This window comes from Tupaia chinensis, unplaced genomic scaffold (genome assembly GCF_000334495.1).
Source record: "Tupaia chinensis unplaced genomic scaffold, TupChi_1.0 Scaffold000247_1, whole genome shotgun sequence".
In the NCBI taxonomy this organism is placed as follows: Eukaryota; Metazoa; Chordata; class Mammalia; order Scandentia; family Tupaiidae; genus Tupaia; species Tupaia belangeri.
Genome location: NW_006159725.1, coordinates 4,995,583 through 5,008,200, shown reverse-complemented (window position 1 = coordinate 5,008,200; position 12,618 = coordinate 4,995,583). Strand labels below are relative to the sequence as shown.

General features: G+C 54.2%; 1 protein-coding gene across 1 annotated transcript in view; it reads right to left on the bottom strand.

Moving 5' to 3' along the window:
* TMPRSS13 (transmembrane serine protease 13) overlaps positions 1-12,618 on the bottom strand; it is a 34,421-nt gene that overhangs the window by 6,082 nt on the left and 15,721 nt on the right. The window contains exons 4-10 of the mRNA XM_006148853.1: positions 12,539-12,603; positions 10,005-10,127; positions 9,059-9,188; positions 4,599-4,691; positions 4,387-4,430; positions 2,630-2,792; positions 1,264-1,436 (exon numbers count right to left, since the gene is read on the bottom strand). Coding sequence (XP_006148915.1) covers positions 1,264-1,436; positions 2,630-2,792; positions 4,387-4,430; positions 4,599-4,691; positions 9,059-9,188; positions 10,005-10,127; positions 12,539-12,603 — 791 coding nt within the window. The remainder of the gene's footprint in view (positions 1-1,263; positions 1,437-2,629; positions 2,793-4,386; positions 4,431-4,598; positions 4,692-9,058; positions 9,189-10,004; positions 10,128-12,538; positions 12,604-12,618) is intronic.

Genomic DNA, 12,618 nt, shown 5'->3' with positions numbered 1-12,618 from the left:
TAGTTCCCCTCAGCGGCGCATCACCCACCTCCACTGCCTGCCTCAGTGTGCTGGCCCTCTTGGTCCTTCGTGCCATCGCGGCTGAGAGCTGGCCATCTGGCAGACACACAATACCTTCGATCCTGGGCTCGCCATGGGGTGACGATCCAATAACCCCATTACAGGTTGGGAATACACGTGTGTAATACACCTCCTCTATGGAACATCACGGCTCAGCCCAGCCTGCCGTAAACGAGCTCGGAATACTTGCACACTTCCACTAGCCCACAGTGGTGGTGGTGGGCAGCTTCTGCCACTCAAAGCCTGCTGAGGAACTTAGTGAACACCGTCCCAAGAGCGAAACACAGAACGGTTGTAAGGGTATTCAGAGTACGGGTTCTGCTGAATGCCTGCCACTTTCACGTCACCTTACAGAAAAGTCAAAACTTGTGTGGCACCGTGGTTGGGGCACTGGACTCCCACATGACTGACCATGGTTCGAGTCCCATACCTGGCAGCTTGCTTTCTTACTTTCCCATTTTCTCTCTGGACAAATTAAAAATAATGATAACGATGAATAAAATTAAATAATTTTTAAGTCAATAATGTAAGCTGAGACACTGTAAGTCAGGAACTCCTGAGAACTTCAAAACAGTGTCTCTGCAGCCTCATCTGGCCCTTCGCTCCAACTTCGTGGCAGTCCAGTGTCCGAGGGTATGCTCGGCGTGTGCTCAGCTAGTTCTCAGCTGCAGCGTGAGCAACCTGCCAAGCCGAGAGCCACGTGGGAAGAGCTTAGCTCAGGAGTCGGCCGATCCAGATCCAGTCCTGGAGCTGTCACCTAGTCCCTGTGGCCTCGGGTAATTATCTCTAAGGCTCCATTGCCTCGGATGTAAAATGAGGCTAATATTAGAACCTGCTCGACAGATAAAGAGCACACGCAATCATGCATATCTGAGATGCCTGCTACCGTGCCTGCCCTGGTGACATGCTCAGTGAACCCCAGTGAAACAATTCAATCTATTTGTATCAAGCCCAGTAGCCAAGCCCTGGCTCTGTCACCAATTTGCAATGTGAGCTGCATCACTGGGACAAACGCGTTTCTAACTCTGGGCCTCAGTTTCCCTGATTGCAAAATAGAAGTGTTCCATTGCATGATCTCTGAGAGTCTTTGACTTCTGCCATGCTGAGGCTCGGAGACTTCCAAATGGATCGCCTGCTGCTGCCAAGTCTGAGGGCTACCTGGGCTGCCAAGGCGGGGCGGGTGAGGGGGGCACAGTCACTCACCAGACAGGGTCAGAGGCTTGGAGAGCCGCATGAGGGCGATGTCGTAGTCGTCCTGCTCATCGGTGTAGTTGCCGTTGATGATGATCTGGGAGATGGAGGCTGCCTCGGGCAGCTGCTGCAGGTTGTTGGTGCCTGCATACACCTTCCAGCCTTCCAGGATTTTCTCCCGGGTTCTACAAGAGCCACGAGGGAGCGTGGTCCAGTCCTCTGCCGGGCAGAGTTCACTGGCCCATCCACTGCACCCAGAGAGCTATAACTGGAGCTCCAGCTTGGAGGCAGGAGGATGGATGAAATGACCTCTGAAGGGAGCCACTGTCTTATCCCTGGGGTCTGAAGCAACCCCCCACACCCAGACAAGAATTCTGAACTGGCTGCTCTGCACCTTGTAATCATAAAGGGGAAGGGGTGAGCCCACTCACCCCTCTGGGGTCCCTCTGGGACCTCTGGGTGGCATTTGCCACCCTGCCATCTCATCTGCACACCCCAATGACCATGAAAGGTAGCTGGGACAGGTCTCAGTAGTACTGTCCCAGCAAAAATCGATTTAGCTAGGACAAAGTGACCCTCTGAAGACTCATTACTAGGGTAGTCAGTGCCCCTGAGGCCTGGGCTCAGAGTCCTTTGCTCCCACCAGCCTAGGCTGAGTCCCCAAAGAGACAAGGCTGGCCAAGAACTCTCAGAAGCCTACTGCACTGCCCACCTTCTTCCCAGCCCCCAAGTCCTGGGACAGGGGTCCTAATGTCTCATGCTCCTCTGCTGTAAGATCCAGGTGCAGGAGCAACAGTAAACTGAATGCTCAAAATTCTTCCTTGGTCTTGGGATCAGCAGTTAGCAATAATGGCTATGTCACTGGACTCCCACGTAGTCTACCGCTGTTCGAGTGCTGGACCTGGTGGCTTAAACTCACGCCAGGTGCGTGTGCATGCGTGCCCAAGATCCCGAGAGGAGAATGGAGGAGAAGGGATAGCGGCATGGCCATCCCTCTTGGGGGGTGATTTCTCGCTTTCTGTCTCTGTCTGTCTGACGAGCGCACATGCCCTATAGCAAAAACCTCTCAAGAAAAAAAAAAGAATTCTTCCTTGGTCTTCAGGGGCTCCCGAGTCCCTCTTCCTGCCTGTCTCACTCTCCCTAGGGGCCTCAGTGGTTTCCTCATCCTTGGGCCCACCTGAAAACAAGTGCTTCCAATTCGCACCCAGGACCGGATGCCAACTGCAAATCCTGACCCCGCGTGGCCACCACGCTGTCTGACCTGTGGAGACCAGGCTCACACCACAGCCTCCTCCCCAGAAAAGTTGGTCTGCAATCAGCCCTTCCTGGGATCCCGGTCTCCGTCAGCACTGACTCATCCGCCCCCTCGAGCACTTACACGAAGAAGCAGTGGGCAGCCGTGAGCACCCACTGGGCGTCGATGAGCGTGCCCCCACAGATGTGGGTGGCGCCGTAGTGCAGGCTGACCTGCCAGGGCCACTTGCTCTCTGCGGCCAGCGCCCCACCCACGATCCGCCCGGTCATGGCTCTCAGTCCACAGTCTGAGGGGAGCGAAAGAGACAGCTGTGAGCTCTTGTTTCTTTCAGAGCCTCGGCCATACTCCCCGGGCCTGGAGCAGGCCTGGGCAGCCCTGGGCAGCCCTGTCCTGAAGGTGGGGCCACCCGCCCACAAGCACAGCTTTGCTCACTTAGTCTGACGCAGCATGGCTATCTCCTGCCAAAGCAGAACTACTGCATGGCAGGCTCACTTCCTGGAATCCAGGTTCCTCTTTTCTCTCATTCATTCATTTGACGAATGCTTAGCAAGTGCCCGATGCTTTGGCAGTGCACCAGGTGTTAGGGTTACCATAGTGAACCCCACGGCTGCACGCAGGAGCTCAGGAAATCGGGCCGATTTTAACACGACCCTGGACTGACAGGCATCAGCCCACAACAAAGAAGGAACAGGCTTCCTGAAATGCACAGGAGGCTGGGTGCTCACAATCAGCCCGGTGGGCTGTCTGGTGCTTGTGGGAATCTCCCATCCCTAGGGGACATTTCTATGTCCTGGAGCAGGGCATCCCCGGCTATAGTGCACAAGAGCAGCCCTAGAGTGTTTCAACACGTGATCTTTTTTCTTTAAAGGAGGAGAGAGTGATTGGGCTCCCTGTCATAGCACTGGGCCCACCCTGATCAGGGAGCACCCCTGCCCCAGTCATTACCAAGAACTCAGACTTGGGGAATGGTTAGCTACCAGGGTTTTGGGGTCAGATCTGAGGTCACCAGCCCCTCACCTACCGGCAACCTGACCTTGAAAGGTAAACATTCCAGTCTCTTTCTGTGGGTAGCAATGGCACCTGCCTCATAGGTCATTGTGGGGATTAAATGCAGTTGTGTTTGTAAGGAGGCACAGGGCCTTGGGACCAGCAGATGGCATAATGGCCATATCACTAGACTCCCACTTAGTCGTCTGCAGTTTGAGTCCTGGACCCAGCGGTTTAAACTCACACCAGGCACATGTGCATGCATGTCCAAGATCCCAATACGAGAAGAGAAGGGATTATGGCATGGCTATCCCCCTTTGCGGGTAATTTCTCACTTTCTCTCTCTCTCTGTCTCTCTGGTGAGCACATGTGCACTATAGAAAAGATCTAAAACCTCTGGGGAAGAAAAGTGCAACAAAAAAAAAAACTAAAAAAAAAAAAAAAAAAAAAAGAAAAGAAAGAAAGAAAGAAAAAAGAAAAGAAAAGAGAAAAAAGAGACACACGGCTTTGTGCACACAACGTGCTCAATAGGTGGCAGCTCCAGGTCTTCATCTCGATCTAGTTCCACGTTGTGGGTAGAGGAGCTGCCAGCCGGCCCAGCTCCTGCTCTCCCAGTCCTCAGACCCTGCTGAGAATCAGGCCCCTGCCCAGAATCCAGAAGACTCAAGAGCTTCCTTGGAATGAGAGGTTGCAGGGGAGCTCCTGTGGAGTCGGGAGAAGGGAACACACGGCCTTGGGCTGTCCCAGTGCCTTGTAGGGACCCATCCCTGAAGCAGGCCTACTGGCTAAGCGCCTCTTCCTGGACCCCAGTGCCCAGCCACCTTCCTCAGGGCCAACCTTCTGCCTTTTAGGCTCCCACCCCACCAGGCCACGATCTGAGAAGAAGGTCTTACGGGAACATTGCAGAGAGACATAGCGCTGGGAAGGGCAGTCAGACCTGCAGGAGGGAATGCAGAAGATGGGAATAAAGCACGTTAGCCACCTCCTCTAGGTGCTCCTGACTCTCAGAATGGACTCATGGAGGCGGGGTCCCACAGAGGCCAAGGGAGGGCCCCCCTCCCCTGCTGACAAACAGGTAGCCTGACCCACCACTGCCCCTCCATACCTGTAGAGATTTTCCTGGATGGAGGAGTTGTATTCAGAGACTGAGAAACTGCTGGCAAAATCCTTGTGGACCACCCTGGTTGTCCGGAAAGCACTGTAAGGGAGCAGCGAGGAAGAAGAATGAGCCCCCTGGAGACAGAGTCCACCCCCTAGCGCTGGGTCCCTGCCAGCCCTGCCGACGGTGTCCAGACCATAATGGTCCGGGTGGACCAGCTCCTCCTTGCTTCAGAGTGGGCAGTGAGACCTATCCACATGTCGCGTCTCTGCCTCCCACCAGCTCCCTGCACCAGCCCAGCAGTTCCCAACACCTGGTCTCAGGCTGGAACATTAGCATCACCTGGGAAGTTGTTAGAAATGCAGGTTCCTGGGCCCTACCCAGACTACTGTGCCAGAAACCCTAGGAGCGGGCCCAGCCATCTGTATTTTAACACACTCTCTGGCAATTCTGATGAATGCGCAGGCTGGAAGAACACTAGTCTAGCCCTCCCCCTCCAAACAATGACCCATGGACCCCAGAACTATTGACTTTGAGCCTGCATTTTAAAGATTTACAGATTTGCACATTAAAGTTTGAGAGCCTTTGGACAAGCAGCCTAGGGATTCAGATCACCAGTGCCTATGAAGCATCTCGGGATGATGGCTACCCAGGTTCTAATCACAATCCCTGAGATGCTGCCTCGGGCGAAGTTTCACAAGCACCCCAGGTGATTCCGAGGTGGTGCACGCTCTGAGTTGGTGTGCATCTCGAACAGGGCATACTCTTGCATGAGCCTTGGCCTGGCCTTGTTCCTCCAGGCTCTGCTCTCTCCTCCAAGGCACCCTCTATGTCTTGTGCCCATAGTGCTTCACATGTAACCTTGCCATTACACATCACGGTGTGCTGTGCTTATTGGTTTAAGCCCTCATACCGCACCATGCTGGAGGTTCTTCAAGGGCAGGACTCTGTCTTACTCTGTCTTACTCCCTTTTGTCCAGATGTCTCATAGCCTGGCTCATAATAGAAGCTCAACAAATTCTCTCTCTCTCTCTAAGAGCTTTTTCCTATAGGGCACAAGCACTCACCAAAGAGAGACAGAGAGATAGAAAGCAAGGTATCACCCCACAGGGAATAAAGCCATGCAATCCCTTTTCCTCCATTCTCCTTTTAGGATTTTGGGCACGCACGCACACACACCCGGCATGAGTTTCAAGCTGCCAGGTCTGAGACTTAAACCGTGGTCCACCATGTGGTACCTTAACCACCACGCCACCTGCTAGCCCCAAGGAATGCTCTTTGAATAAATGTCATTCAAGGAACTGAAGGCCCAATGGAAGTTCAGACTTTCATGAGGTCATAAAACTCATCCAGAAAGACTCTGAGAAGGGCGGGCTCCATGGCGCAGTGGTAATGCACTGCTTGAGAATAGCCAGATTCTGGGTGGTGACCATGGCTCAGGTTCCTGAACTGGTCAGCCAGAAACATGCTGGGCATGCGTATGAGCGCCCAGGATTTGATGAACTAGGAGTCTGGAGGAAGGGATTGCAGTATGGCCAGACCCTGTGGAATGGAGGCTGTTTCTATCTCTGTCTCTCTTTCTTGGGCATGTACATGCTTTATCGTGAATACAAAGGAAACAAAGATGTCTATGGTCTTCTACATGGATCACTCAGAGCCTCTTCACAAATCAGGACCCTGAAGCTAAGGTGGGGCAGAGAACTAGTTCCAAGTCCTAGTCCCCAACCTTCATGTTTTATTCTGTGTGTGTATGCGTTTTAACAAGATTTTTGTATAGGGTGCATGTGCTCACCAGAGAGACAGAGAGAAAAAAATGTGAGAAACCACCCACCAAGGGGGTTGGTCACACTGCAATCCCTTCTCCTTCATTCTCCTCTCAGGATTTTGGGCACACATGCACCCAGCATGAGTTTCAAGCTGCTGGGTCTGGGACTCGAACCATGGTCAACTATGTATGAGTTCAGTGCATTAGTCACTGTGCCACCTGCTGGCCTCCAATCTTCATGTTTTAGATGCCTCTTCTACAGAGAGCCCACAGAGAGATTCTAAACCCTTTTCTCTGAAACCTTACATACATTGGCATGCCTCCCACCAGCTCCCTGCACCAGCCCAGCAGTTCCCAACACCTGGTCTCAGGCTGGAACATTAGCATCACCTGGGAAGTTGTTAGAAATGCAGGTTCCTGGGCCCTACCCAGACTACTGTGCCAGAAACCCTAGGAGCGGGCCCAGCCATCTGTATTTTAACACACTCTCTGGCAATTCTGATGAATGCGCAGGCTGGAAGAACACTAGTCTAGCCCTCCCCCTCCAAACAATGACCCATGGACCCCAGAACTATTGACTTTGAGCCTGCATTTTAAAGATTTACAGATTTGCACATTAAAGTTTGAGAGCCTTTGGACAAGCAGCCTAGGGATTCAGATCACCAGTGCCTATGAAGCATCTCGGGATGATGGCTACCCAGGTTCTAATCACAATCCCTGAGATGCTGCCTCGGGCGAAGTTTCACAAGCACCCCAGGTGATTCCGAGGTGGTGCACGCTCTGAGTTGGTGTGCATCTCGAACAGGGCATACTCTTGCATGAGCCTTGGCCTGGCCTTGTTCCTCCAGGCTCTGCTCTCTCCTCCAAGGCACCCTCTATGTCTTGTGCCCATAGTGCTTCACATGTAACCTTGCCATTACACATCACGGTGTGCTGTGCTTATTGGTTTAAGCCCTCATACCGCACCATGCTGGAGGTTCTTCAAGGGCAGGACTCTGTCTTACTCTGTCTTACTCCCTTTTGTCCAGATGTCTCATAGCCTGGCTCATAATAGAAGCTCAACAAATTCTCTCTCTCTCTCTAAGAGCTTTTTCCTATAGGGCACAAGCACTCACCAAAGAGAGACAGAGAGATAGAAAGCAAGGTATCACCCCACAGGGAATAAAGCCATGCAATCCCTTTTCCTCCATTCTCCTTTTAGGATTTTGGGCACGCACGCACACACACCCGGCATGAGTTTCAAGCTGCCAGGTCTGAGACTTAAACCGTGGTCCACCATGTGGTACCTTAACCACCACGCCACCTGCTAGCCCCAAGGAATGCTCTTTGAATAAATGTCATTCAAGGAACTGAAGGCCCAATGGAAGTTCAGACTTTCATGAGGTCATAAAACTCATCCAGAAAGACTCTGAGAAGGGCGGGCTCCATGGCGTAGTGGTAATGCACTGCTTGAGAATAGCCAGATTCTGGGTGGTGACCATGGCTCAGGTTCCTGAACTGGTCAGCCAGAAACATGCTGGGCATGCGTATGAGCGCCCAGGATTTGATGAACTAGGGGTCTGGAGGAAGGGATTGCAGTATGGCCAGACCCTGTGGAATGGAGGCTGTTTCTATCTCTGTCTCTCTTTCTTGGGCATGTACATGCTTTATCGTGAATACAAAGGAAACAAAGATGTCTATGGTCTTCTACATGGATCACTCAGAGCCTCTTCACAAATCAGGACCCTGAAGCTAAGGTGGGGCAGAGAACTAGTTCCAAGTCCTAGTCCCCAACCTTCATGTTTTATTCTGTGTGTGTATGCGTTTTAACAAGATTTTTGTATAGGGTGCATGTGCTCACCAGAGAGACAGAGAGAAAAAAATGTGAGAAACCACCCACCAAGGGGGTTGGTCACACTGCAATCCCTTCTCCTTCATTCTCCTCTCAGGATTTTGGGCACACATGCACCCAGCATGAGTTTCAAGCTGCTGGGTCTGGGACTCGAACCATGGTCAACTATGTATGAGTTCAGTGCATTAGTCACTGTGCCACCTGCTGGCCTCCAATCTTCATGTTTTAGATGCCTCTTCTACAGAGAGCCCACAGAGAGATTCTAAACCCTTTTCTCTGAAACCTTACATACATTGGCAAACCCCCAAAATACTCAGCTTAAAAACCCAAACCAAGAAAGAGGATGGAGATGCTTCCTTGGTCTGAGAACCTGAGACCCCTACAAGTCAGGAGGCCATTGTCCACCCCCCTCCAGCTCTACCCACCAGCTTTGGCTTCTTCATTTAAAGATCTTTAGAGCCAAAGAAGCTCAGGGCTTTGCCTGGCCACACTTGCCTCATCCCTTTCCCCAGCCCAAGTCACAACTGCTACAGCTTTGCACACCCTGAGCTTCCAGTCCCAGACAGAGGAAGAAAAGACCTGCCCAAGTGCCTCCCCAGCTCGGCCACGGGCCCATTCAACATGATAACAGACATGAAGGCGCTTTGATGCAAAGAGCCCTGTAGGATTCAGACATTATTCCAGTCTCCAAATGATTCCTTTGGCCTCGTGAAGACAGCTTGTCCCAAACCCACTGGATTTCAGAGCTGCTGTCTCTTTAATGACTAAAGGGTGTCCTGAGCTAATGAGGTCAGCCCTGGTCTCCAAGGGACTTTTCAGTAGGAGGTTCCTGTGATGCACTGGAGTCACCCCCATAGCTGGGACCTTTACCTCTGAAAGCCAAGCTGCTGGCAGGTCTTCTCCGAGTAGGATTCATTCCAGCTGTCGCTGCAGATGGGAAGCCACTGATGGGAGGACCCAGAGTAGACTTTAAGCAGAGACTTGTCCCAGTCAAACCTCACTGTGGAGCAATAAAAAGAGCAGGTCCTCAGCACCCAGGCAGCGTCGAGCTCTTGGGCGATGAACTGAGTAAGGCTCCAAGATGCTGCTGTCCTGGCCTCCTGGCTGTGGCCTAAGAAAGGTCTGGTGGCAAGGGCAGAGCCCAGGCAGGGGCTGGGGCAGGGCGAGAGCTCCACCCAACGGGACCCCATCTCTGGATGAAGGGATGAGCTCTGCCAGGAGTTGTCACCCCAAGGGTGCAGTGATGTGTCCAGATAAGAGGATGACAGGGATTTCCCTGTCGTGGTCTGACCAAGTGCTCACAGGACAGGCGCTGTCATACATGCAGTCTGGGCAAGGGCCCATGTGTGAACAGGACATGCACGCACCCCTCCCCTAGCAGGTGTGCACAGACCACGCACGCAAACTCCCTGTAGCTTCAAGGACTACAGGAGTGACAAGTCAGAGGTCAGCTGTTGGACAAAAAGGAGGAATATGGACACCAGACCCACCTCCAGCCAGAGCTGTTCTGCTTCGCTCAGTGTGATATCCAGTTGTCAGATGTTATCTGAGAGCTATGGTCTTGTCTACTCATTTTACACATTGGGAAACTGAAGCCCAGAGAAGGTCAGTGACTGGTCTGAGTCACACAGCACTCCAAGCCAGGCCTCAAGCTCCAGTCTACTATGATAGATCTTCTGATTCCCTGTTCATTGCCTCCCATTTGAGCTGATGCAGTATGTAGTCAATGGAGTGTGCATGCACATGTGTACACACACACTCACGCACACATGCACACACACGCACACGCACTCTGCCCTGTGCCCAGCCTCCTCACCGCAGCCCAGCTCATCACTCTTCAGCTTGCAGTCCACCACCCCATTGCAGCGCACGGCGTGCCGGGGGCAGCTCTCCACCGGCTCCTTGTACTTGATCCCCGTGTGGCCCCGCCAGAAGTGAACTGGAAACACAGAAGCAGACACTGGGTCACTGCCAGCACCAAGAGACACGACACTAAGCAGCCCACGGCCCTGGGGGTTCTGAGACACCGACCTGCAATCCCTCTCGGACTCTGGGGCTCTCGTCCCCCATCTGTATGGAGAGAAAGGTGCCAGGCTCCAGAAAGCTCCTGCAAGCAGGGCTGCACCAGGCAGACTCGAGCAGCCAGCCACCCAGAGAGAGGGGGAGTGGGGGAAGTTGAGGAGGTGCTTTGAGAATCCCCTACCCTTTGTGCTGGCCAGGGGAGAGGCCAGGGAAGCCGCCCCTCTGGTATCCCAGAGCCCTTCCTCAGAGGCCCTCTAGCATCTCAGCGTGGTGCACAGGCCCACACAGAGAAATGGCTGTCTTTGCAGTCACACACACACAGGCTACCACCTGTCTTGTCTGCTCAGAGCCTGCCGCCCTTCCAGCCGTAGAAGCTTCTGGTCTTCCTTCCTCCTCCCTGTCCGCTAACTGAGGGACACCTCCTGTGCTCAGTTCTTGCCCCATTGCGTGTCTTTGCGTCTTTAGATGTCTTCTCATTTAACTAGCGCCTCCAGACGGCTGACCCCAAATGGTGGGCCTAAAGGCAGCGTCAGACACCACATGTGACAATCAGCTGCACGACCTCTTCTGTCTGACAGCGACCGACCTATTTCCAAATCAGCTACTGTCACTTCTTCTGCCTGGAGACACCTCTGCTTGGGTGCCTCAGGGACCCAAGTCCTAACTCCTCATACGCCAACTCCCCCTTTTCTCTGTGGCCCATCATGCCCTCCAGCACCCGAGGTGGGGGCCAGCTGGGGTGACACTCCTTCCAGTTCAGGCACAAGGCCCTCCTGGTCTCTTGGACCCGCCCCTCCTCTCTGTACCCTGGTCTCCCCCTCCTCCCACACTCTGGGTGCTGAACTTCCGGGGAGCCCTGGGCCATCCCCTCCCAGAAAGCTCGTGAGGCCACATCAAGAGGCCACCTTGATGTAGGGGAGGAGGTGCTGGGTGAGGAGCCAGGAGGCTGGGGCTCTAGTCCTGACCTTCCCGTGCAGTGACCTGGCCCTGGGAGGTCTAGAGGTGTCCCCCACCTAGTGGGGACCTCAGGAAATGCTGCAGATCCCTGCAGAGAGCTTTGATCTATCCCGTGAGCGCTTCAGGCCAGCCCTGCTGCTCTGGTAGACCAGGTGCCCTGTAGGTGCAGGGAGGGAGAGCTGGGCAGGGAGTCCTAGCAGAAGGTTTCCTGTGGCAGGCACCCCGTGCCCAGGCCTCAGCATGCATTGTGCCAGAGGCGCCACTGCCTGGTTGGGCAGGTGGGGAAACTGAGGCTGGAAATGCCCATTAACTGAGTCCATGCCGCTGGTCAGTGGCAGAGGCGGGATGCCACGGCAGGTCTGCATGGTACCAAAGTGCCCCGCGTGCTCAAGCTGCCTGCCAGCCGCGTTTCCACAGACTTCGCCACACCAGCTGCCTATCCCTCAGCCTGGCAGGCAAAGCTTTGGGCAGGCAGCCTGGCCTTACTGAAGCCAACAGATGGCCCCCAGGTTCCCTAATGGGGACTCTCCTCTCTGGTGAGGCAGTGCCCCCGCCCTGGGTCGACCTTGCCCTCCCGGCCTCACCCTGATGCCCTGTCCAAGTCCTAACAGCTTTCTGGTCTGCCAGGTCCTCTGTCCCCTGTCCCCCGGCCCATATGCCGTCACCTCTTCCTCACAGTTGCACTCAAATGCATTTGACCCTCATTGTTTCCAGCTATGTCTCGAGGGAGACTGTGATCCCCCTGAGGACAGGATGGTGTGATGTGAGGTCACTGAGGTTGCTGTGCTGGGCTCAGAGAGGACCCCCTGAGCAGAGCCCTGGGACGTAGCCTGGGTATCTTTTCCAAAGAAAGGGGGAAGTTGAGGTGCCCAAGCCCCTAACTCTGAACACTCTCCCACAGATGGAGTAAGTGCGAGATTTTCCAGGCAGGGCTGTCCTGTTTGCTCTTCTACATAACTAGTGTCCTCAGGGTGCGATCTTGCGCCAGGTATGGGCCCTTATCTCCCGTGCTCCTCGTGTAGCCCAGGGCGGCTGGTGTGAGAGCCCAGGGGCACACAGGAGGTTGTAGGAGCGGGAATGGATCCATCTCATCCAGAGGCCGGAAGTGGACTCAGAGCACTCAGGGACTCATCCAGGAAGCCGCACGGAAAGCGGCAGAGCCAGACCCAAGCCCAGGTTCCTCCGATCTCCCATGCCCTCGCCCACGCCCTTCACCCGACCCAGGCACCTCGAGAGGGGTGAAGGCAGCCTCGCGCTAGTCCATCTAAGAGTGGCCCTCTGAGGGCGCGGTGTGACCTGTGGTCCCGCTCCTGCCCCCACTGCACACCTCCCTCCCGGCCCACTCCACCCTGCTGCCTCCGTTCAACTCACAGAGCAGGATGAGTGACACCACCAGGGCGATGAGGAGGAGGATGCAGCCGATGAGTGGCAGCGGCCTCTGCCGCATCACA